Raw genomic sequence first — 22,844 nt, forward strand, 5'->3', positions numbered from 1 at the left:
TCAGCCTGCGGGAGATGGAGGGGGCTTGCGCTGCCGGGGGGGAGCGGGTGATGTGCCCCCTTCTGCCCCGTGTGTCTGTGTGTGTGTGCATGTATGTGTGTGTGTGCATGTATGTGTGTGTGTGTGTGTGTGTGCATGTGCATGTGCATGCATGTGTGTGTGTATGTGTGTGTATGTATGTGTGTGTGCATGTGTGTGTGTGTGTGCATGTATGTGTGTGTGTCCATGTGTGAGTGTGTGTATGTGTGTGTGTGTGTGTGTACCAGTGTGTATGTGTGCGTGTATGTGTGTATGTGTGTGCATGTGTGTGTATGTGTGTGTGTACCAGTGTGTATGTGTATGTGTGGTGTGTGATGTGTGTGCGCGAATATATTTATCAAAGTTGCACAATGTTAATAAATAATTTACTCTCACATGTCTTTTTTAAATTTTTTTAAATATTATATAATATACACACACACACACACACACACACACACACACACACACACACACACACACACACACACACACACACGTTCCCCAGTGACACACAAACACACAGATCACTTCAAAGTGACACACACACACAGTGATACCCGCCTCCCAAGCGCTTGCTGTCTCCTCTGCAAGGACAGCAAAAAGCTCCTGGTAGAGCGAGCGGCAGCAAGCGAGAGCGAGCGGCAGCACCTAAGCGCTTACTATGTCCAAGGCCTTAGTAACACCAGTTTTGCCCAAATACATAACTTCCTTAAAAAAATATATAATGTTTCCACCTCCATCTGGCAGCGGGGTGACTAAGACAAACATGATCCACTGTAATAACTGCAAAACAGCACAACAGCTCCTCAGGGCGAGGGAAGGGTTAAACTAGACATGTGACCGAGTCAGGCGGTGTTCGGGGCATGGGCGGTCACGTGACACACGTGGTTGGGGGGGGGGGGTGATATAAAGGAGCGGCGCGCGCTGCTGCTGTTTCACTCCCGGTGCAACGTTCTGTCTCGCGCTAATCCAGTCTCTGTGCAGGAGCCTCCAGGTAACCAGATACCCCCATTTAACTCTGCAGCACCGAGGGATTCATCGCCACTGCTTTTGGGGGACGGGGTGCAGCTACTGCTCCCTCTCTCATGTGATATGGGGGGGGGGGGGAGATCTTACAGGGGGCACTGTGTGCTGTGCATGCCTTATTCTGCCTGCTGCACAAGGTGTGCGTGTGGCAGTGCCCCCACCCGATATTACCCCCTGATATTGGAGGGGTACATGGCTTGGTACACTCTGCACATGATCCTGCTCCCCCCCCCTGATATTACCCCCCTGGTATTGGAGGGGTACATGGCTTGGTGCACTCTGCACGTGATCCTGCTCTAGCCCCCCCCCCCCCCCCGATATTACCACCCCCCCCTGATATTACCCCCCTGGTATTGGAGGGGTACATGGCTTGGTGCACTCTGCACATGATCCTGCTCCCCCCCCCTGATATTACCCCCCTGGTATTGGAGGGGTACATGGCTTGGTGCACTCTGCACGTGATCCTGCTCTAGCCCCCCCCCCCCGATATTACCACCCCCCCTGATATTATCCCCCTGGTATTGGAGGGGTACATGGCTTGGTGCACTCTGCACATGATCCTGCTCCCCCCCCCCCTGATATTACCCCCCTGGTATTGGAGGGGTACATGGCTTGGTGCACTCTGCACGTGATCCTGCTCTAGCCCCCCCCCCCCCCCCCGATATTACCCCCCTGGTATTGGAGGGGTACATGGCTTGGTGCACTCTGCACGTGATCCTGCTCTAGCCCCCCCCCCCCCGATATTACCACCACCCCCTGATATTACCCCCCTGGTATTGGAGGGGTACATGGCTTGGTGCACTCTGCACATGATCCTGCTCCCCCCCCCTGATATTACCCCCCTGGTATTGGAGGGGTACATGGCTTGGTGCACTCTGCACGTGATCCTGCTCTAGCCCCCCCCCCCGATATTACCCCCCTGGTATTGGAGGGGTACATGGCTTGGTGCACTCTGCACATGATCCTGCTCCCCCCCCCCCTGATATTACCCCCCTGGTATTGGAGGGGTACATGGCTTGGTGCACTCTGCACGTGATCCTGCTCTAGCCCCCCCCCCCCCCGATATTACCCCCCTGGTATTGGAGGGGTACATGGCTTGGTGCACTCTGCACATGATCCTGCTCTCCCCGATATGACCCCTGGTATTGGAGGGGTACATGGCTTTGTGCACTCTGCACGTGATCATGCTCTCCTCCCCCCCCCCCCCCCCCCGGTATTGGAGGGGTACATGGCTTGGTGCACTCTGCACATGATCATGCTCCCCCCCTGGTATTGGAGGGGTACTTGGCTTTTGATCCTTTGTGCGTTGCAGCTATCTGAAGCTGCAGCCGGGCTGGGTGGCGCGCTCCCTGCACTCTGTCTGTTTTCCCTGCTTGGGAGTTTCCCCTCCCCCGTGACCTCTAATCACAAGACTGCGTGAGTGACGTCACCGGCGTGCTACTCACTGGGAATGATTCCCCTCCCCCCACAGGGTCCCAGCTGAGCTGTTCTACCCCGCTCAGTGTTCCTGGCCCGGGAAGGCTCAGCAGGGGGAAGCTGGTGCACCTATGGATCAGTCTGGGTGACTTGCTGTTTATATACAGCTTGGCTCACATTGCAGGCACCTCCATTACACCCTGTGCAGTGCTTACTGCTGCATTGGGCATGGAGGCTGCTTGGGGCTGCATTGGGCATGGAGGCTGCTTGGGGCTGCATTGGGCATGGAGGCTGCTTGGGGCATTGTAGGCCGCTGATTGCTGCCATCATGTGTCTGTGTGCAGGTATTGGGGCACACCCTTGACTGGTATAGACCTGACTGTCTGCGAGGGTGCTGCTATTCAATTACTGTACAAAAACACAGGAATAGGTACACCACAATTTAAAAAGTCTCTCACGGCCCAAGGTTTCAGTTCCCCTCGGGAGCGGGTGCTCTGGGTAAAGACTCCATGGTGTAGCTGAAATTTTGGCCCAATACGATTTATTTATTTTTGCACATTTGGTGTCTATCCCTTTTTACGATTCTCTTCTCCCTCCCCCCCCCCTGGTGCTGCAGCGGGGTTGAGTGGGTCAGTCCTGTCCTATAGACTCCTCAGTGTACTTTAACATTGGTCTAAGTTATGCTTGCTAAAGACATTTACTCCCCATCTAAAATAGTTTGTAAGTATGAACGTATTTATATAGCGCCATTTACATTTACATAGCGCCATTTTGCAGAACTGCAAAACAGCAGGGCCTGCTCATACAGCGGGTTCCGTTCCAGGCCACTGCCATAAAGCGGGGCCCTACTGTACTGTATTGTACCTTTGAAAACAGATGCAGAGCTGTAAACTGACTGTTTCGCTGACAAATGGCATCTGACAAGGAGTTGCGCACGCACTAACTGTTTGGTGACAGCCGGATACTTTGCTGCTGTGCGCGTCATGCCGAAAATCGCCGGAAAAACTGAACAAGCACAGAACCTAATGAATATGGGTATACATTGGGAAGCGCTGTATGAGCGGAACGCCATAAAGCGTAGCGCTGTAAAGCGGGGCACTACTGTACAATGTAAATACGTGATACAGGGGAGACGTGCAGCAGGTAAAATAACACAAGACTGAGACCCTGCCCTGAAAACGTAGTCCAAGTCATTAATCCTGGCCACACGTTTATGTACAATATCCAGGGTCAATGTGAAATTATTGCTCCTGCTGTGCTCTTAATGGAAGTATATACTAAACTTTAACTAAATGTACATCTATTATTGTAGTCTTTGGGTGAAGTGTCGGTGTAAATGTAACATTTTGAGGCTGTTGCTATTGTGGTTACATTTCCGTGTTAAACATGCATTGCAGCAAAAATGTGAGTTTGCTGGGATATGTAACTTTCTGTAAGAAGTTAATTTGTCAATTTAGAGCTTAGCGGGTTACTGTGCAGTATAACAATCCCCAGGGGTTCTGCTCAGCAACACGTCAGGGGTTCTGCTCAGCAACACGTGAGCTACAATAACTCAGGGGTTCTGCAATAGCTCCTGTAAGAATTGTGCGGATACACAAAATGGTAAATTGGACATTATAACCATAGTCGCCATATTACAACTCATAAACCTACAATGATTAGGGGAGAGGACCTCCTATGTGCTCAAAGTACTTCCTAGGTCCCTTGTACCTGTTCTAGGCGAGGTGTTTGGTTATTGTAAATCTTATGATCTGCAGTAAGCACAATTTCTGCAGTACGAGGTGTCTCTTTCTAACCACCTGGTTTCCCAAATATAACGCACAAATATTTTATCCAGTGAGGTTTTTTCAATCCAGTATTTGTTGCAATTGTGCGTTCGATGTTTAACTTGCATTCCACCTTTGTCTACTGGACGTGTCTAGGCCTGCTGTTATTGTCATATGAGGACTGCTGAGTCACGTGTCCAGGCCTGCTGTTATTGTCATGAAGACTGCTGAGTCTTGAAATTAAATACCTACTGTCGGTATTTTGGTGTTGGAGCTCAGATTTAGTTTTGTGGCGGATCGTTGCATAAACCAAGTATCCTGTTCTAAAAAGGCAGTCCTAATTCACTAGTAAATTAAAGCGAATTACATGGTTTTTATAGGTTAAATGGATTTTCTGAACACTTATTATATCTTTATGGTGAAAGTATTTATTTAATCTGAACAGTTCTATGATAAACAAATGCTTTGTATTATCCCATGTCTTCTGGGGAGAATACTCTTAAAGCCGCAGGTACATCCAGTGTTGCTCTGTTTTGTAAAGCCATTAGGCCAGGGGTGTCCACCTCCAGTCCTCAAGTGCCTCACCTGTGCTGAAGCGGGGATATCCTTAACCTGAGGTTGGTGGCCATTGAGGACTGGAGTTGGCCACCACCCCTGTATAAGTCAGAAACCCTACAATGTCTTAATAGAGGACACTTGGGTACATTTGTTTGGGCAGTTAAAAGGTAACCAAATATAACCCAATCCAAAGTTCGGCAAGGTTTTTGTTAGATAGCACTTTACCCTTCTGCTTTCCACACGTTTCTTGATTTTTAGATTCTGATCTTGATCCTATAAATCTTACTGGATCTTTCAACTCCAATGGGGAAGTGTTCATAAGAAATACAACATTAATGAAAGGCTGCTTTATAACTACATGTAGCAGCAGTTGCAGAGCTTTTGTGTCGGGAGCCTGACAGGGAGGAGGGCCCAACAACCAGTATAGGCCAGAGCGTCAGGGGCAGTTGTCCTGGATCTGCCCCCGTAGGTGCCAGGCAGACGAGTAACTTTGTTTTGCAATGTGCTCCTGGCACGGAGGCTAAATTGCAGTGATTACTGTGGGGTAAAGAATTGCTTATTCCTTTAAGTCTTCTGGTCTACAATGTACCTGGGATGCCAGTTTTATTAAAACTTGGTCGACTGCTCGTGCAAAGTGTAGCTGCATTCCTCTTTACATTGGGTTGTTCAAACAGTGCTGTCATATGAAAAAATAATTTAAAAAAATTCCCCACTAACTGGCATGTTTATCTCCGGTTGGAGCATTATGCTGAGATCTCCCTGTTTTTAATTGGGGTGTGGGAGGGTGGCAGAGGATTACTGGGGATGCCTGTAAAATGTTTCTGCTCTTAAGGCTTTAATCCTTAATGGTTAATGACATTATTTCTAATGGTGCTGAGTATTACGAACTCTGTTTCTCAGTTTGTTTGAGACGGTTCTCCCCTTGATACAAGTCCACCTGCTGTTTCTATAAATGTTTATACACCAGAGGCTGCCCATAGATTGCATGAAATGGTTAACAAGCACACAATTACTGAGTCACGTTGGAACCTGCCTTTGTGAACTATTGGCAGTAATGTGTTCTCAAATTATTTATTATTTTGAACAGTGGACCTCTAAACTCCGGCACCCCTGCTTTCTCATCCCCTCGATGCTTTCTACACACACTTGCCCTCCTTTTCACAAGCACTCTCCACTCTCGCCCTTTTACTCAACACACTCCACATTTATCAGCCCTCACATCACTCTCCCTCTCGTTCATAAACACCTCATAAGACCCCCACTTAATTACACCACATACTCCCCTTCCCCCACACACAGCCCTCACTTTTTCCTCCCTTCCCACACCTCAAAGATGTCTGCTTTGCAGCCAGTTAATCCTGCAGTGTGGAGATGTAGGCATCTCTGTGCTGGGCTGAGGTGGAAAGCAGCCTGTCTCCTTGAAGCGAGGCATGTGACTGCAGAGACGCCATTTGCGTTCCCCCCCTGGGGATATGGCACTCCAGGGTTCCCTGGCACCCTAGTTGAAACACGGTTATTCTTTGCATTTTTGCATGCACTTTATTTTTCTTGAATTACCAGTGGGGGTAAAACCTGGTAATGTACAACTTTCATTAATCGGCATCCTTTAGCAGCATTGCTGTATCAGTTGCTGACATGGCACTGAGGGTGCAGTTCTAGATCTCCATAAATGGCCTGCATGGTTTGTATGTGATCATGAGCAAATACATTTCTCCCTGTGACTGAGGCACAACAATGAGAATTCTGTAGGCAGAATGGACGCCTTCCTCATCCTCTGATCTACGTGGGCAAACTGAACTTTCTTAACTCGTTTCTGAAAGAAGGAACATCTACTGTATTAATCAGTCAGGTGAGATTTGGGGGAATTTGTACAGCAGACGTGTAAAATGCTCTGCCTGACCTTCAGATCAGGAAGTGAAATATACAAAGCTTTGTCAGCTGGAAATAAGTGACTCAAAGTGCAACTGGTTCTGCATCAGTCATTGTTTTAAACAAGTACTTTTCTGATTTTAATACCACAAAGCAGCCTCTAGGAGTTTCAGATCAGGAGCCCTTTTAAAATGCTGACTGTGTAATGTACCAGTAGCTGTATTTGTCCTTTGTATAGCTTGGAAGTGTAGATTTCTCACAGAAAGGTTCTTCATGGAGACGGTATGAATAATGTTGAGATCAGATCCTACTGTCTTTTGTGCTTTACATTGGGAATCCCAGGTGTGTCTTTGCATATGTTTCTGCATTTTGGAAATTTGGTGTGATCCCTACACCAAGCCAACCTTCCTGAAAACACCTTGGAGGTTGTTAAAGCTGCAGTTCAATCAATATCCTACATGTGTTTTTTTAATCGGTTATGTACTATGAGCAAATACTTGTAGCGTTTTTTTTAAACAATTTTTAATATATTCTAATAAACATATTTTTGTTCCTATATCAACCATTTACAAAGTCGCATCCCGATCCTCTTCTGAGACAGGCTGTAGCACACCCCTTTTGCCCTCTCTAGCAGTGCACCAATTGTAACTAGTGCCTGCCTGGTCAAATGATCTTCCACACAGATCTTTGCATCTTGGGTACTCTTCTGCAGCAGTGATTTAGTGAACCCCCGAGCCAAATGTTTGCTGATCGATTGGCAACTTAGCTAATCGCTTGTCAGGGTGCAGATTGTATTGATTTAATGGATTTAATGTTTTTTTTTTTTTTGTGTGTTTTGTTTTTCTACAAACCGCAGCTTGAACTGCTGCTTTAATTGAGCTGTGATGGTGCAGACTGGGGCACAAAAACATGGCGATGCTCATATGGCATCAATAGGAGTTTCTGTGAAAGTGCCCTAATTGGCACTCCCATCTTAAATAACCACTACCCTCTACCCCCCCCCCCCCCAACAGCTGTTGGTGGTTGTCAAATACAGGGCTGTGCAAACTTTGTGTGCTGCGCCCCCCCCCCCCCCCCCCCAGCCTGCCTGCCAGCCCCTGTGCTCGCACCCCCTTACCTAAAATCTGGCGTCAAATGACACAGGGTCACGTGATGCACGTTGCCCCAGAAAAATCTTCCGCACCCCACTTTGCACACCCTGGGCCTAATATACACATCGCACTTATAGGGTTTACCTGCACAAACATTATCTACCTTGGGAGGGGAGGACAAGACTGTGTCCTTGCTACAAAACAGCAATTCTGTCCTGCTGCTTGTGAAGAGTTCTACACCCGAGGCAATTTCCCCAGTAACAAAAAGTTTGCTATGTATTTTTTTTTTTTTTCTCAACTTAATTTTTTATTGACATTTTCAAACTTATAATGATGAGGAAAGGGATTTGCGATACAAATGAAAAAAGGTGGGTGGGGGGCAGGAAGGGAGGACCAGGAGTCGGTTGAATGTCTATTTATCAATACAGACAGATTAGCTTTGTCAACAATATAGTAACACCACAGTCTTCAATCAAAGCATGATTGTGTTCAAGGTGCGTGTAGAGCCCATGTAATTTAACCAAGGTTGCCAGAAGCTCTGGAGTTTTGTGCAAGAACGGTTAAGAAAAAAAGTCTTCATTTTGCAAATAAACCCGATTCTCTGCTTGATATTTGATATGGACGGTATTCTCTTTTTTTTTTTTTTTTTTTTTTATAGCATGCATGTATACATACAGTCTTATACTGCCTTATTGGTGTTGCATTACATAGCCAGCAACCAACTTTGCACTGAGGCCCAAAAGGTCAAACAGCTGTCTGTGAGGTTTACTGGTCATGTACTTCCTTAACCCGGGCAGTGCTGTAAAAGCTGTGCAATGCGGCACAAGCATGTTTAAAATGGATAATCCGTAAAGTGACAGCTCCATTTTCATTAGATAATATAGCTGACTTTTTTTCTCAACTTCTTGGCATTGTCTATCGGGAGTTCAACTCCAGTCACCGAGACCCCCGAAAAGTTCAGGTTTTCAGGATATCCCAGCTTCAGCACAGGTGACTAAGTCAAAGGCTGAGCCACCTGTGCTGAAGCAGGAATATCCTGACAATGACCTGTGGGGGGTGCTTGAGGACTGAAGTTGAACACCCCTGGTCTAGAGGTCAACAGTATCCATAACGTACATGTTCTGTTAGCAGCCAAGAAACCATTGGTGGTATATTTTCTGACTATGAAATGATGGCTTGTACGTGTATTGAGCCTCTTTACATATACAGGTTGCACTAGATTCTAAATGCACTTGATAAATACCTACTGGTGAATATTTAATTCCAGCCAAATGTTTGCTTTAAACAAATGCAACTGCTTAGAGGCAATCCAAGCACTGCTTTATTAAACATTTTATTCAACATAGGATTGAAATGAAGGGTCTCTTTATTTATTTTTATTTATAAAATGTTTTACCAGGAAGTTGTATAGTTAAAATGTTTTACCATTGAGTTACCTCTCGTTGTCAAGTATGTCCTGGGCATAGAGCTCTGATGCTGAACCCCATTCATTTCGCCTCTGGTGACCCATTGCTTCTGGAGTTACAGACCCCAGCACAGGGTGCTAGTAGCTGCTCCGGCCCGGCTAGCGCTGATCACGTAATAGCCACTTTTCCAAGCACCTGCAGCTTGCGGGCCCATAGGAAGCAGTGACATCGGCAGGGAGGCCTCCTATTGACCCAATTGACTGGGGGCGTTAAAGTTTGATGCAATACCAGCACCACCTTTGGAGGGCTCTCTGGAAGCAGGGGATCCCTGGAGCTCAAATTAATGGAGTTCCGCTCCGGAGACCCGCTGTTTCAAACCGATAAACAAAGTACATGATTTGCTCATTTAAAGCTGACTTGCTTTCCTGTCTGGCTGTGTAAAGGTTAAAAGGCGGACTTGTTTGGGAACGGAATGTTTCTTAGTTGAGTGGTGAAAGTCCTCTTCCCAGTCTTGCATCAGTGGTGCAGTTCGGAGAGCTTCTCAAGACTAGTGGTAAACTTTGATACCTCAAGAGATTTACGTAATAGGGGCATTTTAAGCTGAATAGCGCACATTAGTTAGGGGTGACTGAAGCCTCTCTCGAGGGTATGCATGCATCAAAATGAGGAACTAGAAATTAATTTAATTTTATTAGATTTGAATCACTAATGTTTTGGGGTTCCTCTGTTACATATGCTTCACTCAATAGTGCTTTTTCTTACTGCCTTGGGATGTGGATGTCCTATAATAGCAATGTACACTTTAAAAAAAAAAATAGATTTCTCCAATGTTGCAGGAAGCAACTTACAACCATTTGCTTCCTTGGCTCTGAATCAGACCATCCTGTCCAGGGTAACCATTTTGCTGCCAAATTGGCCAGGAACACATTGCAAACAAATACAATGCCCCTCCTGTGGCAAAAGGGTTCAATCCAGCTATCGGACTAAAACTATCACATGCTCTCTGTAGATGGGAGTATGAAGATCTTGCCACGCAATAAAACAAAGCATACTATGAATAAATATCACTAAGCATTTCCAAGCGTTCAAAATGTACAATGTCATTATTTTACAAATTTTGGCTTATTTTATTTTTTAATGGGAGGAATGTTCCCCTCCCCCTAAAAGTGACATGGTTAATAGTCTTTATATGTGTGGTATCCTACTTTTAATTTTATCCTTTCATTGGTTTGTCATAGGGGAGTTCTGCAGTAATGTGGAAGCCTGTGGCCGCGCTCTGTTTCCTGGCTGTTCTCGCCAGCTCTCGCAATGTCCCTCACTTTGCTCCGTTGTCTATCGACCTAATCAGCTACATCAACAAGATAAACACCTCATGGACGGTGAGTTGAAGTGACCAGTGCAAAGTCGGGATGGTCACAACCCAGCGTTCCTTGTGCTTCTTGCAGACAAAAGGGTGTGAGATCTTCATTAAGTTCTTCACTGCTCTTTCCTGCCAAAATATTGCAATGCATGTCTGACCTCTCTCACTCTGCTAATGAAGGAGTAAAAGGGGAAAACAGGCAGCCAAAAGAACCTGACAACTGAACCCCTTGACCGTTACCTGGTTCATAAAATGAAGTTCCTGTGATCTATTTAAATGTAGATGGTCATGCATGTGGCTGCATCCTTGTCGTCTAGTGCTGAGATGAAGAGGGGAAGATGTCAGCTTTTTTTGGTGTTCAGGCAAAGTGTACTCTTGGGCTGTTTGCCTTCTCCAGCTAAAGAATATATACCAAACATACAAAATAATGCATTCATAAATGACCCCTATAAATATGCTGCCCTGGCCTTTCCTCCTTTTTTATAACGTAGAAGTTGTTAGAGCGGTCTTAAAGCCATCACTAGAGGCTCATAATGAGACTGTAGCTATCTTTGGGTGTCCTGCAATAACTACCAATCAGTCACACTGGTGGGGGGGGGAGATTTAAAATTAAGAATGTGACTCCTGTTTGTGGAGTCTTTCTCCCAAAATATGGTGGTAAATCTCCTCAAACGGAGGCCCCACATTTGAAGAGCATGGATCATAAAATGCTGCTCTTCTGGTCTTGAGGCTGCAAATGTAAATCCTTATGCTGAGTGTCTCCAGTCTACTGTCTACTCAATGAGTGAATGAAGCTGGTAGTTTGCTGGTGCCTAGGACTGAATATTCCCACAGCTCTTAATAGCCTCTCATTTGTGCATTAGACACATGACTAATGGCATTATGGCCACATCTAAATATCCACCCTGCTTAGTCATTAAAGTCCTGCAACTGTGCAGATGGTGTGAAGTGGATTAAGTCTGTTGGGCTTCCCTAAGGCAGAACTGTTGGTTTTCAAAAGGGGCCAGAAAAAAACTTAAAAGGACCCCAAGGGTATTATAATCTCAGGTACCTATGAAGAGTTGCAGATTACATGTGCAGCAAGCAATTTAGAACACATGTTCCATGTATGTATACCTTTACATTCTTTTGCAAGTGTTTTCATGTATGGGTAAAAAATGCACCTGGCTGCCTGAGCAACTACATTGAAGTGATCCTGGGCAGACTGTCCAGGCCCATTGTGGGACAGATTTGGCTCACATGTTTACAATTAAGAGCCAATGTTGAAGGGAAGAGCTGGTTATGCAGCAGTCTTTTGTATGACATACTTGTGCATATGTTAACATGGCCACACTAAAGTTACCTCCCCATATTAAATGTGCTCAGTTTTGTAGCCAGTACACTGTGTACTTTCTTTTTCTTTTTCTTTTTTTCCTTATGAACAAGTGCTGAAGTTAAAGTCTAAAACATGTGCATGCACTCAAACCTATGTGGAAGTCACCAGTGTGGTTAATAATTTAATTGATTTAGTTGACATACTAATGGTTAAACAAGTTACAGATCATTTAAAAAAAAATGTCCTTAATTATTTCCCACAATTTTGTGACATACTTAATGGTTTACACACGTAATCTATTAAAAGAACACTCGTGTAGAAAAAACTTTACATAAATTGGTTAAAGTGCATGGTAATGGCATACTGAGAGCAATGAGTTTCCAAGACCTTCATATGGTGTATTGATGACTCCTGTCTGTCCGTGATCCTTCATGAACTGATCAATACATGAGTTGCTTATTTCAGTACGTGGGACACTTGTTGCTTTGACTTGTCTGCCTTTCTATGAAATGGCAGACTGCCAACTACTAAGGCTTTAATAACCCTGTGAGTGCATGTATGACTTGGGCCACCACCATGCTGACCCTTGTGACACTAAGACTTTTACTGGACTTCAACAATAGTGATTGTCTAGGGGAGGTCACGTTCAACCCTCCAGGAGCACGGAGCGCAATCCGAATGGAAAAACTCCCATGGCTGGTTGCATTGTGATTGCTATCGGTAACACTTGGATACCATGGTCCTGGCACTCAAAGGTTTAAATTAATTTTGTCTGCTTCTGACTTCAGGCTGGACAGAACTTTAAAAACGCAGACCTGAGCTATGTGAAGAGACTCTGTGGCACCATTCTAGGAGGACCTAAACTCCCACTCAGGTGAGCTTTCTGCCACATCACTATTCCTGTTTGTCGGTATGATTTCAAGCTGGTCTGGTTACATGAGGTGCTACTTTAGCTTTAAATTCAACAATCATTATTTAAAACTCTTCAATCAAAGGCTCACTCAGCCTCTAGCCCACTTTACCTCTTGGATTGCTGGTAGAGACCAGGAGGGAGGAGAGAAGGCAAATTGAATCCCTCCATGGTGTAGTTTACAATGTTTACAAATGTTACTTGGACACCGTTAATGGGTATGCTAGGTGGTCTAAGTGGTTCTTATCTGCATCAAATTCTGTTCATCTTTAAAGTATTTTATCAAGTGACTTGCCTAGGTTTAACTCTTTAATGTTAAAGCTGTTGGCTCATTAATTGTATGCAAGACTGACTTTAAAGCACTTTCCTTGCAAATCCCTGGCCTTGATGGCTTTTAAGATTCCTCTCTACCTTAAGCAAGGATCTATTTGTCTGTTAACTGTGACTATTACCAGGCAAGTTAAACTCCTTCTATATGTGAGCTGGTCAATGCCAGACCTCAAAGGAAACCATCAGGTCAGTTTAAAAATATCCCTGCTCCAGTACAGGTGGCTGTCAACTGAGCCACTAATTAAGGCACTTCTGCTAAAACAGGGCTATCCTTAACCTGACCTGTTGGTGGCCCTTGAACTCTAGTTGGCCACCCCTGCCCTGTAGGAAACTGAATAGTAACGTGGTGGTTTGTCTTCTCACAAAGACCTATATTTGCGAAGTGTTTCTTTGCCTGGAGACCCCACTGGACAGCCCATTCTAGTAGACGTTTGTTCTCAAATAGCACTCCTTGGTAAATATCTGCCCATGTCCTTGTCATAAGTTTGTGCACAAGACATCCTTGTATGAGTAATGTTTGTCCTTTGAAAGGTCTGTCTACAAAATAGCTTATTCCTTCTGGGACCGATACACCTACTAGTATCCTCCTATACATTTTGTGAAATGCAATATAGTCTGGGCTCTTTAGCAGTAGTTACAGTAATGTACCAAAGCGCCATGTCCAGGAACTCTTCTTTCAATCTGAGAGATATTGACAAGACTGCACACATGGGTTAACATCTGCTGCTCTTCTATATGAAAGGTACCATGTTGCTGGAGAGATCAATCTGCCCGATAGCTTTGACTCCCGTCAGGCTTGGCCAAACTGTCCGACCATCAGGGAAGTCAGGGACCAGGGCTCTTGTGGTTCTTGCTGGGTAAGTATTCTTGTTCCTTAAACCTAATATTGTTGACTAGCTATTGTCCCCTATAACCCCATTAGCTTTGAGAAACCTTTAGTTCATTGCTATGTATGTTGCAGGCTCTATGCCGGTAAAAGAGCCAGTCAAAAATAATTTTGCTTGGCTTTAATCACATTTTAAAGTAATTGTTTTAATTTGTGATGTAGGGAAATTATCACTTTGTCAAATGCAAGATTTCATCATATGGGCTACTTTATCTGTTGGCCAAGTATTTCTGTGCCTCCATTTGTCGAACAAGATGGCAAAGCTAGCATTTTGCCTGGGGCTTTAAGGCACAGTAGGACTGTCTGTTTTTTTTGCCCTTTACGGAGCATGTTTTTCCTTCCTACCACCATTGTTGTTGGATTGCATGCAGTGGCACTTCTGGGAAACACCTGGTGCAATGACAACATATGAAACTAATGTAGGCTTGGGGGGGGGGGGGGTTGCTGCTTTTAAGTTGTGTTGCTTTTCACTACAGAAGTAGATGAGGTTTTAAAATGTGTGGAGTAGCCTTAAAGGGAATTGAAGGCCAGTTAAGATCTATTTGCTCTCCGATCTAAAAGAGAATATACTCTTGGCACCGTTAATGTTAGAAGGGCCTGTACAATTTGCACGGCATGTGACCTAGCAGTAGTTGGGTTAATTTAAGCTTATTTTTACGGAATAGGGCTCAGTCAAGAGCCTGATGTGTCCAATAAACCCCACGTATCCGTCTTAGGCATTTGGAGCCGTGGAAGCCATTTCTGACCGCACCTGTGTGCATTCTAATGGAAAAGCCAATGTGGAAGTGTCGGCAGAAGACCTGCTCTCGTGCTGCGGCTCAGAGTGTGGAATGGGGTAAGAGGCCGCTTTGTGTACAATACTGACCTTGCAATGCAGGGCCCTTGCAGCTCTGATGGAGCCATTTACGGAAAGCAAAGGGAAACGTAGAATAAAGTGCTCTGACGTAACCACTTGTGATGAGGTGAATATGCCACCATGATCCTTGCAAATTGTGCAATTCTGTAGCATAACTGTGTTGGATGTATAAAGGAAACCCCTGTTCTTTGCCTCAGAATGGCATCACTTGCCTGGAAGACATCCCCTCATTTCTTGCATTACAACAATGACGTTGCTACAAACGCTGCCTGTTAATGGTGCAGCTTTGCTTACTTGAGTCATAACTTCTGTACAGCAAGAAACACCAGATAATCTGTGCACACGTTACTTTTAGAAATGACTCTCTTGGCATCCAAACCAGGTGTTATGGTTATGGGCTTCCCACCAAATGTAGCTCTTGAATACAGCACCAGTCACTGGCTTTAAATAAAACTAGACATATATACAAAAACTAGCATTAGCAGGCCAAAATGTTAGCATCATTTAAAATGCAAGGAAACCTTGTCAATTGGCGCAATGCCTACATTTTTGGAAATGTGTCCTAAATGAACTTGCAAGATCCATCTCTGAATAACAAGGTGACTTCCTATTGGTCCATGGGAATGAAGGTTGAGTGCTTTAACGCTTTGCATCCCATTGGGAGATAAGCGCTTTCTGAACATTATTTCATAGAACTTTTATTGCTTTTGAACAGATGTGAGATTTCAACAGCTCAGTACTGTATAGTTTCATCCCTGAAGAACTTTTGTTGGTTACCTTTCAATTGACCAACATATGTAAATTTAAAAGCAAATACAGTTTATTCTGGATTGGTCCAAATTAAGGCCAGCATCTCCATCCACAAGTAGTGAAATTAAGAGTATTACAGAACCAGGGCATCTGTGGACAAACATTCCTTGCTTCCGTCATTTGGAGAGGGTGAAGTTCATGTCAATTTACATATTAAACTGGACTAGAAGCGGTGTTATTATTGTTACACAGTATATGGCATAATTTCATTTTAAATTGACCTGGGCACCATCTAAACGGAAATGTTTAGTAGCTGCATAGGAAATCTTGCATAGACTAATTATGCAACTTCCATTTTTTTTTTTCCCCCTTCCTTATATGGCTTCAAAAAAAATGTCCGACTTATTACATCCCTAGATGCAATGGGGGCTATCCAGCCAGTGCATGGAATTACTGGAAGGAGAAAGGCCTGGTATCTGGAGGCTTGTACGACTCCCATGTTGGTGAGTAGACCTTGTGGCTGTGATCTTGAACACCTGTTTTCTGTAGTCTAACCCAGACTTGTTGGTTTCTACCTTTTTGTTGCTAGAAGGGCCCAATATTCAATGTGGAGCTATAAAGTAACTTCCTTACTGCAGAACACTTCTTTGTTTTTTTTTTTAATTAATTCTTGGCATCTGTGGCCTCCAATATGGATATTTATTCTCAAACCTCCATTAAAGTCTAATTCTAAAGGATCAAATGAAATAATGCTATTGAAAAACATTTCCTTCTAAGCATTGGGACTCCAGTAACACTTTATATTTTAATCGTTGGATGGGGACAGCGTCTTGCATGAAATGAGTAGAACTGGTCTGCTGCTTGTGAGTACACAGGCTTGGACATGGTGTGCCGCTCCTGTTCAGTAAAGCTTGCAATATTTCCTGGCTTCACAAGCGCCAACCCCTTATACTTGACCCTCGTCCCTGAGCAGCACCTACATATTTAAGCCTGGTTCACCTTCAAATGCAATGACCATAGCGGGCATCTCCTGAGCGATTGTTTGAATCCTCCTGTTAGGCGCTGTTTTTGGTGTTTGACCTTTTTAAATCCTCACTGCTTTGCTCTTACGATGTGCAGGATGCAGACCATACTCAATCCCTCCATGTGAGCACCATGTGAACGGCTCGCGTCCTTCCTGCAAGGGAGAAGAGGGAGACACTCCCAAGTGCCTGAAGAAGTGTGAAGATGGCTACGGCCCAGATTACAATAAGGACAAACACTTTGGTGAGATTCATGCTTTACAATACAACGCCTGGTATCCCCGTGATGCTAAGATTTAATGTACGCTCACATTCCTTCTTCCATTCATCAGCTGGTATCCGGTACGGGTTATTTCTGCTTTCTAGAGCTCTATTTCAAGAATATTTTTTTTTTTACATTTATTTAAAGGTGCAGTTATTCCAATGTGCATTATTTTAATTGAGCCTTTTCTGAAGCAGAAATACACTATAATCAATAACACTAGGAAAAAATAAACATGGAGTCCAAAGCCGCCAGTAATGTTCGCAAGACGGCAACTAAGGGCTTTATCGGGAAAATATGCTGAGAGTTCTTGGTCAACTACAGCAACTGAGGAGCTTGGCAGCAATATGAATTTCTTTTCTGAATGAAACCTTGTATAATGATATTGATAAGCAGTGGTGCACTGGAGGTAAAAGTGGCCATCTTGCTCACTTTTCGGGGAAGTCTTTGAAATTACTGGGCACTGCCCCTCTTGGCTAAACTAATCCTTCCTGAGACACAATTTGGCAAACGTAACAGAATTAACTGTAGTCCTGTTAAACTCCTCCTGTTACTTGTTAAATGAAGTCCCATTCAATGTCTAGCATTATGCTGGCTAACTTCCTGCAGGATTTTTCTGCACAACATGAAGAAAAACATTAAATGCCTTGCTGGATTTGTTAAAGCAAACCCATTACTTGAAGGGTAATTGTGCTCGCGCTGCTTATCCACACAATGCTTGATTCGCCAAACCTCTTAATGGTGTGTTGCAGGTGACACCTCTTACAGTGTCCCGAGCAGTCCGAAGGAGATCATGGCAGAGATCTACAAGAATGGCCCTGTGGAGGCAGCGTTCCAGGTCTTCTCAGACTTTCTCGCATATAAATCAGGTGAGTCTCATCCGTGCAATACCGTCTCTTACCAACTGCACCACAATGTATTGTACAATCGCATGCATAATATAAATGTATCTGTTTCCTCCCTGTTCCTAAGGAGTCCCCATTCCAATTAAAGGAAACGTTTGATTGCTTTGCTCGCTGTAGAAATAAACCCTTCTGTAACCAGAAGGGTGAATGGGCCTTACCCCTTTGGGTGTCCTAGGATATAGTCGCTGTCATGGGGACTGACACTCCAGGGATCCCGTTAGTGACTACATCATGCCCAACAGGTTATTTTTGCTGCTTAGATTGCTATGGGAACGAAGGACTCTTATCGGTACACTGAGGAAACAACCCGTTATTATTTTTATATTCCTATAAAATGGCCCACAGTCATGTGACACTATTGAGTGCAATTATGTGACTGCACTGTGACAGAGGGGCTGTGGCACTCGTGACTCCACCCCTCCAGCACTCAAACAGTTAAATCTTAATGTGCCCTTAAGTGGGAATGCACCTTGACATTAAATGTTCAAAACGTCTCGTGTTTTTACTGTCCTAGGCACCTGGATCACAAAGCTTGCCATTTATGTGAAGTAGTTTGGCTTAATCCAAAACATAACGGCTAGCAAACTCCTGTCAAGAGCTACTAACAGGCCAAGTTCTCATGATATCCCAGCTTCAGTACATGTGACGCCACCTTTGCTGAAGCAGAGACTGATTGAGCCACCTGTGCTGAAGCAGAGGTCCTGAGAACCTGACCTGCTGTAGCTCTTGAAGATTGGCGTTGGCTACCACTGACTTAAAGGTTTACAGCTGCTGGTCCCGCAGCGATTCTGTTCAAGGCATTTCTGAAAATTTGAGGTAAAAACAAAGGGGACAATAACGAGGTTTATTTGTAACAAATATGGTCTTGTTAAAAGGTAAAACCCTTAATTTAATCACAAGACGTGCTCCAAGTGAGCGTGAATGTTTTCCTTTTAAACAGCCTGTTATCTGCATAGTATTTGATCTTCTTTGCACACAGAAGCATTAGTTTGCTCGGTGCACCTTTAATGGACAAGTTTCAGTGCTTTTTTTCTTGGGGACACATAGAATACTTGCCTAGGCAAGTGGAAGAACCCCTTTCGAACAAGCACTCGTAAGGTGAAAAAGTGTGTAAATAACTAAACCTTTAATAAATATTTTTGGGTAACAGTGAACACAAAACTATTAAAAAACAAATTAAACAAGTAACTCCCAGTCCTATAACCAAGGCTGGTTGACATGTGACTCTAGGGAATAGTAATTTCCTGGCATAAGCAGTATGGATGTTTAGCTTAATGCCTCAGTGTGGTATATAGCTGTAGCAATAATTATATATCTATCACGGAAAACCGGACCAAACATATAGATATGTACCTACACTGACTAAATTGATTCAAAGGGTGTTTACATACCAATACATTGAAGTACTTAATATATATGAATCAACCGAGATATATATATAAAAAAAATCCCTAGAAACGGCGCATAGGTAAAGAATGAGTTAAAAAGGCTACTATGTAGCTAGAAATAGGCTGAGGATTGGATGCATAGTGTAATGGAAATATCAACATGTCATTTACATATCTGTTTATAATCCAATGCCTCAGCGTATACAGGAGTTCTCACAGAGGTGAATCTTAACTATATGGTGCCGTTTCCACGGAAGCTCGTGGGGAGTATCTCACTAGTTAAGATTCACCTCTGTGAGAACTCCTGTATACGCTGAGGCATTGGATTATAAACAGATAATGTGTAAATGACATGTTGATATTTCCATTACACTACGCATCCAATCCTCAGCCTATTTCTAGCTACATAGTAGCCTTTTTAACTCATTCTTTACCTATGCGCCGTTTCTAGGGATTTTTTATATATATCTCGGTTGATTCATATATATTAAGTACTTCAATGTATTGGTATGTAAACACCCTTTGAATCAATTTAGTCAGTGTAGGTACATATCTATGTTTGGTCCGGTTTTCCGTGATAGATATATAATTATTGCTACAGCTATATACCACACTGAGGCATTAAGCTAAACATCCATACTGCTTATGCCAGGAAATTACTATTCCCTAGATTTACATGTCAACCAGCCTTGGTTATAGGACTGGGAGTTACTTGTTTAATTTGTTTTTTAATAGTTTTGTGTTCACTGTTACCCAAAAGTATTTATTAAAGGTTTAGTTATTTACACACTTTTTCACCTTACGAGTGCTTGTTCGAAAGGGGTTCTTCCACTTGCCTAGGCAAGTATTCTATGTGTCAATTAGTTTTATTAACCCCTGGCACCGTTCTCAGGACAGTAGCAAGAGCTTATTCCCCCACTCCCCCATCTCCCCTTTTTTTCTTAGGGAAACGTCTGTACATCTGTAATTGGTGGTTTGTGGGCTTTCTTACCCACTGGGACTGCACATGTGTAGCTGTCTAACAAGTTCTTCTTCCCTAGGTGTATACCGCCACATCACAGGGGAAGAGGTTGGAGGTCATGCTATTAAAATCCTGGGCTGGGGCGTGGAAGACGGGACTCCTTACTGGCTGGTTGCAAACTCTTGGAACACAGACTGGGGTGAAAATGGTAGGTCATGTCTGCTCGCTCAGCTGCGAGTCTTGTAATGCCGGGCAGGGATCAGGCATCTGTTCAGAAACTGTTACGGCCAGATACCTTGTCCGTTTTTCCATCCCCCTATTTGTCTGAACGCAAGAGAAACAGAACTTGTTAAAACATAGTGCTTCAGAGGTGCTCCTTTCATAAACGCGTCTCTGCGCATTAGCCAGAGTTTTGCACAAACCATGTAATATTTGGGCCCCGATTCCCTACGCAGGAAACTGAACCCCAGTATTCTGACCACCAGTGTAATCAACATCCTTTACATATTGGGAGCAAAGAAAGTCCACATTTGCTAGATGGTGTCCTCCGTACAATAACTATCCAGCATGATTATTAAAAGTGAAATTCCGACGGTAACGTTTTTTTGCATGTATGTAGCAGGAAGGCTGAACTTTAATTAAAAGGACATTGCCAATCCCTATGGGATGTCATGTGTATTAGGATTGCCAAACATCAGACCTCAACTGAACACTTGATCCAAAGATAAAATTAATTTGTTTAAATGAGTCATATTCACTAACATGTGGTGGCCTTTTCCTTAATGGCCATAGAGGTGACTGGCTGGTTAATTGAATGGCTTTGTTTACATCAAATGTACAGAAGCTTTTTCTATGCTGAAGAATTGTAAACTTTGGCCCTTTATCCGTATACCTATTGTGGATCTTTACTATAATGGTTATTTCTGACTTGGCACCAAGTTTTACAGCCATGCGTAAATGCTAGAAACAGGTGGTGTTTTTTGTGTAATTTAATTGGAAATTTGCCTTGGCAGATATATCTAAGAACGGAAACATTGGCACCTGCTGCCTCGTTAAAGACTGGTTTGTGTTGACTAAACAGTGCTACTGCAAATGAATAATATCTTATGGTGTAATGCCACTCTATGAACCTGGACCCTAGTGAGCGCTGGTGTGGCAGTCTCTCCATACTAACGGTGTGCTCTTCCCGCAGGCTTCTTCAGGATTGTACGTGGAGAGGATCACTGTGGAATAGAGTCCGAGATTGTTGCTGGGATTCCCAAAGTTCAATAAAAATCATCAGGCCGGTTTCGGCTTAATGTCACTGCAGGGCCGACACTTCGCGATTTTGTTGTTTCTTTTTTTAAAGAAACAGTAAACAGAACTTGGTTTAGTGTTCACTTTATTTTAGTGACTATTAATCTGAGCACAGTGAGTTGATGGTATCTTGGCCTGAGAATAATATAAAAATAAAGTCCTGCAAATGATTGATCCCAGTTTTAGTAGAGATTTCCCGTGCCACTGAGCAAGTTGTCACCTGGCTGTCCTGGCAATGCGACCTGGCTCAATCCTTCTGCTGCAAGAGATAAGCCTGACCAGTTTATACTCTTATATCAAACTCTTTTCTAAAAGCCTCGGCGGGGTATCGGTCTCTTCACTCCTCTCCCTCTGCACAAGTAGCTACAGAGGACCTTTCTTCTGACAAGACCATTATTGTGGATCAGGATGTTGCAATCTCATGTCTGCAGTGTATGACTGATGGAAAATGTTTTGTTGTGATTATTGATAGATGTTAATGATTTGCTGTTTTTAATGAGAATGTGAAATGCTGATTTTTTTTTTTAAATTTTCACCTGAGCATCTATTGTAATCTTTTAATTGTTGTTAGTGTGTTTGTTTTCCTGAACATGCTGCATCTTTCTGCAATCTTCCCTGAGGCTTTGCAAACCCCACATGTTAATATGAATCATGGGATAGAATTGTTTTGTTCCCGACATGTGAGCCATGGTGCACTGTAAGCTTGATTCCAATCCAAAGAAGGGGGTGTTGTAGTTAGCATTTTTTGTTTCGGGTACATTCATTACAGAAATGGGACAATATACCACTTAAAAAATAAAATTATACGCCGGTTCATTTTCAGTGCATACTTCCCTTGTGTGGGGAAGCATGCGACAGCTGCCTAACATGTAATCATGTAGTTTGCCTATGTAACGGGTTACCAAGCAAGCCGTGTTATGCACACTAGATAATGTCCTTGTGGCGCTTTTGGTCATAATACCTTTAAAGTCTAATTGTTTTATCAATAAAATGCCTTTTCTTCCTGAATCGTTTGTTGGTTTTTGTAGTATAATCTATATGGAGTCAAATCTTCAGTGCTGCTAAAAACAATATATTAAAAGCTGCTGTTCCCCCTCCACTGCTCAATGTTGCATTTATTTGCCATGATGGGAAGCAGGGGGTCCTAAGATTACATATTTTTTTTTTATTTATTTATTTTTTTTGAATGGGCCGCAGTCTGGTTCTTTATCAGTAAAAGTAGCACATTGTAGTTCCTTCCTGGGGAAACCAAAGGGTTGCTTCAATGCCATGGGGGGGCAATAGGAAGACATAACGGATCACACTGGGGATGTCAAAACCAGGCAGTACTTAACTCTGGGGAAGGGGTCCCAAAACTTTTTTTTTTTTTTTTGAGGGGTGGGGGGGAGGGGGTGTAACCTTCGGGATAAGGTGAGTACTGGCAATGATCCATAATAGGAATCTGAACATG

The 22,844-nt window shown here is 43.7% G+C and overlaps 1 protein-coding gene across 1 annotated transcript; it reads left to right on the top strand.

Moving 5' to 3' along the window:
- The first annotated feature begins 898 nt into the window (after nt 1-898).
- Nucleotides 899-22,402, top strand: CTSB (cathepsin B). The gene is made up of 10 exons (XM_075598602.1): nt 899-1,015; nt 10,392-10,532; nt 12,617-12,702; nt 13,811-13,925; nt 14,671-14,789; nt 15,978-16,063; nt 16,680-16,826; nt 17,597-17,713; nt 20,178-20,306; nt 21,291-22,402. The coding sequence occupies exons 2-10, from the start codon at nt 10,407-10,409 to the stop codon at nt 21,368-21,370; spliced, it is 1,005 nt and encodes a 334-aa protein (XP_075454717.1). The 5' UTR covers nt 899-1,015; nt 10,392-10,406; the 3' UTR covers nt 21,371-22,402.
- The last annotated feature ends 442 nt before the right edge of the window (nt 22,403-22,844 follow it).

This window comes from Ascaphus truei, chromosome 4 (assembly GCF_040206685.1).
Source record: "Ascaphus truei isolate aAscTru1 chromosome 4, aAscTru1.hap1, whole genome shotgun sequence".
Classification (NCBI taxonomy): Eukaryota; Metazoa; Chordata; class Amphibia; order Anura; family Ascaphidae; genus Ascaphus; species Ascaphus truei.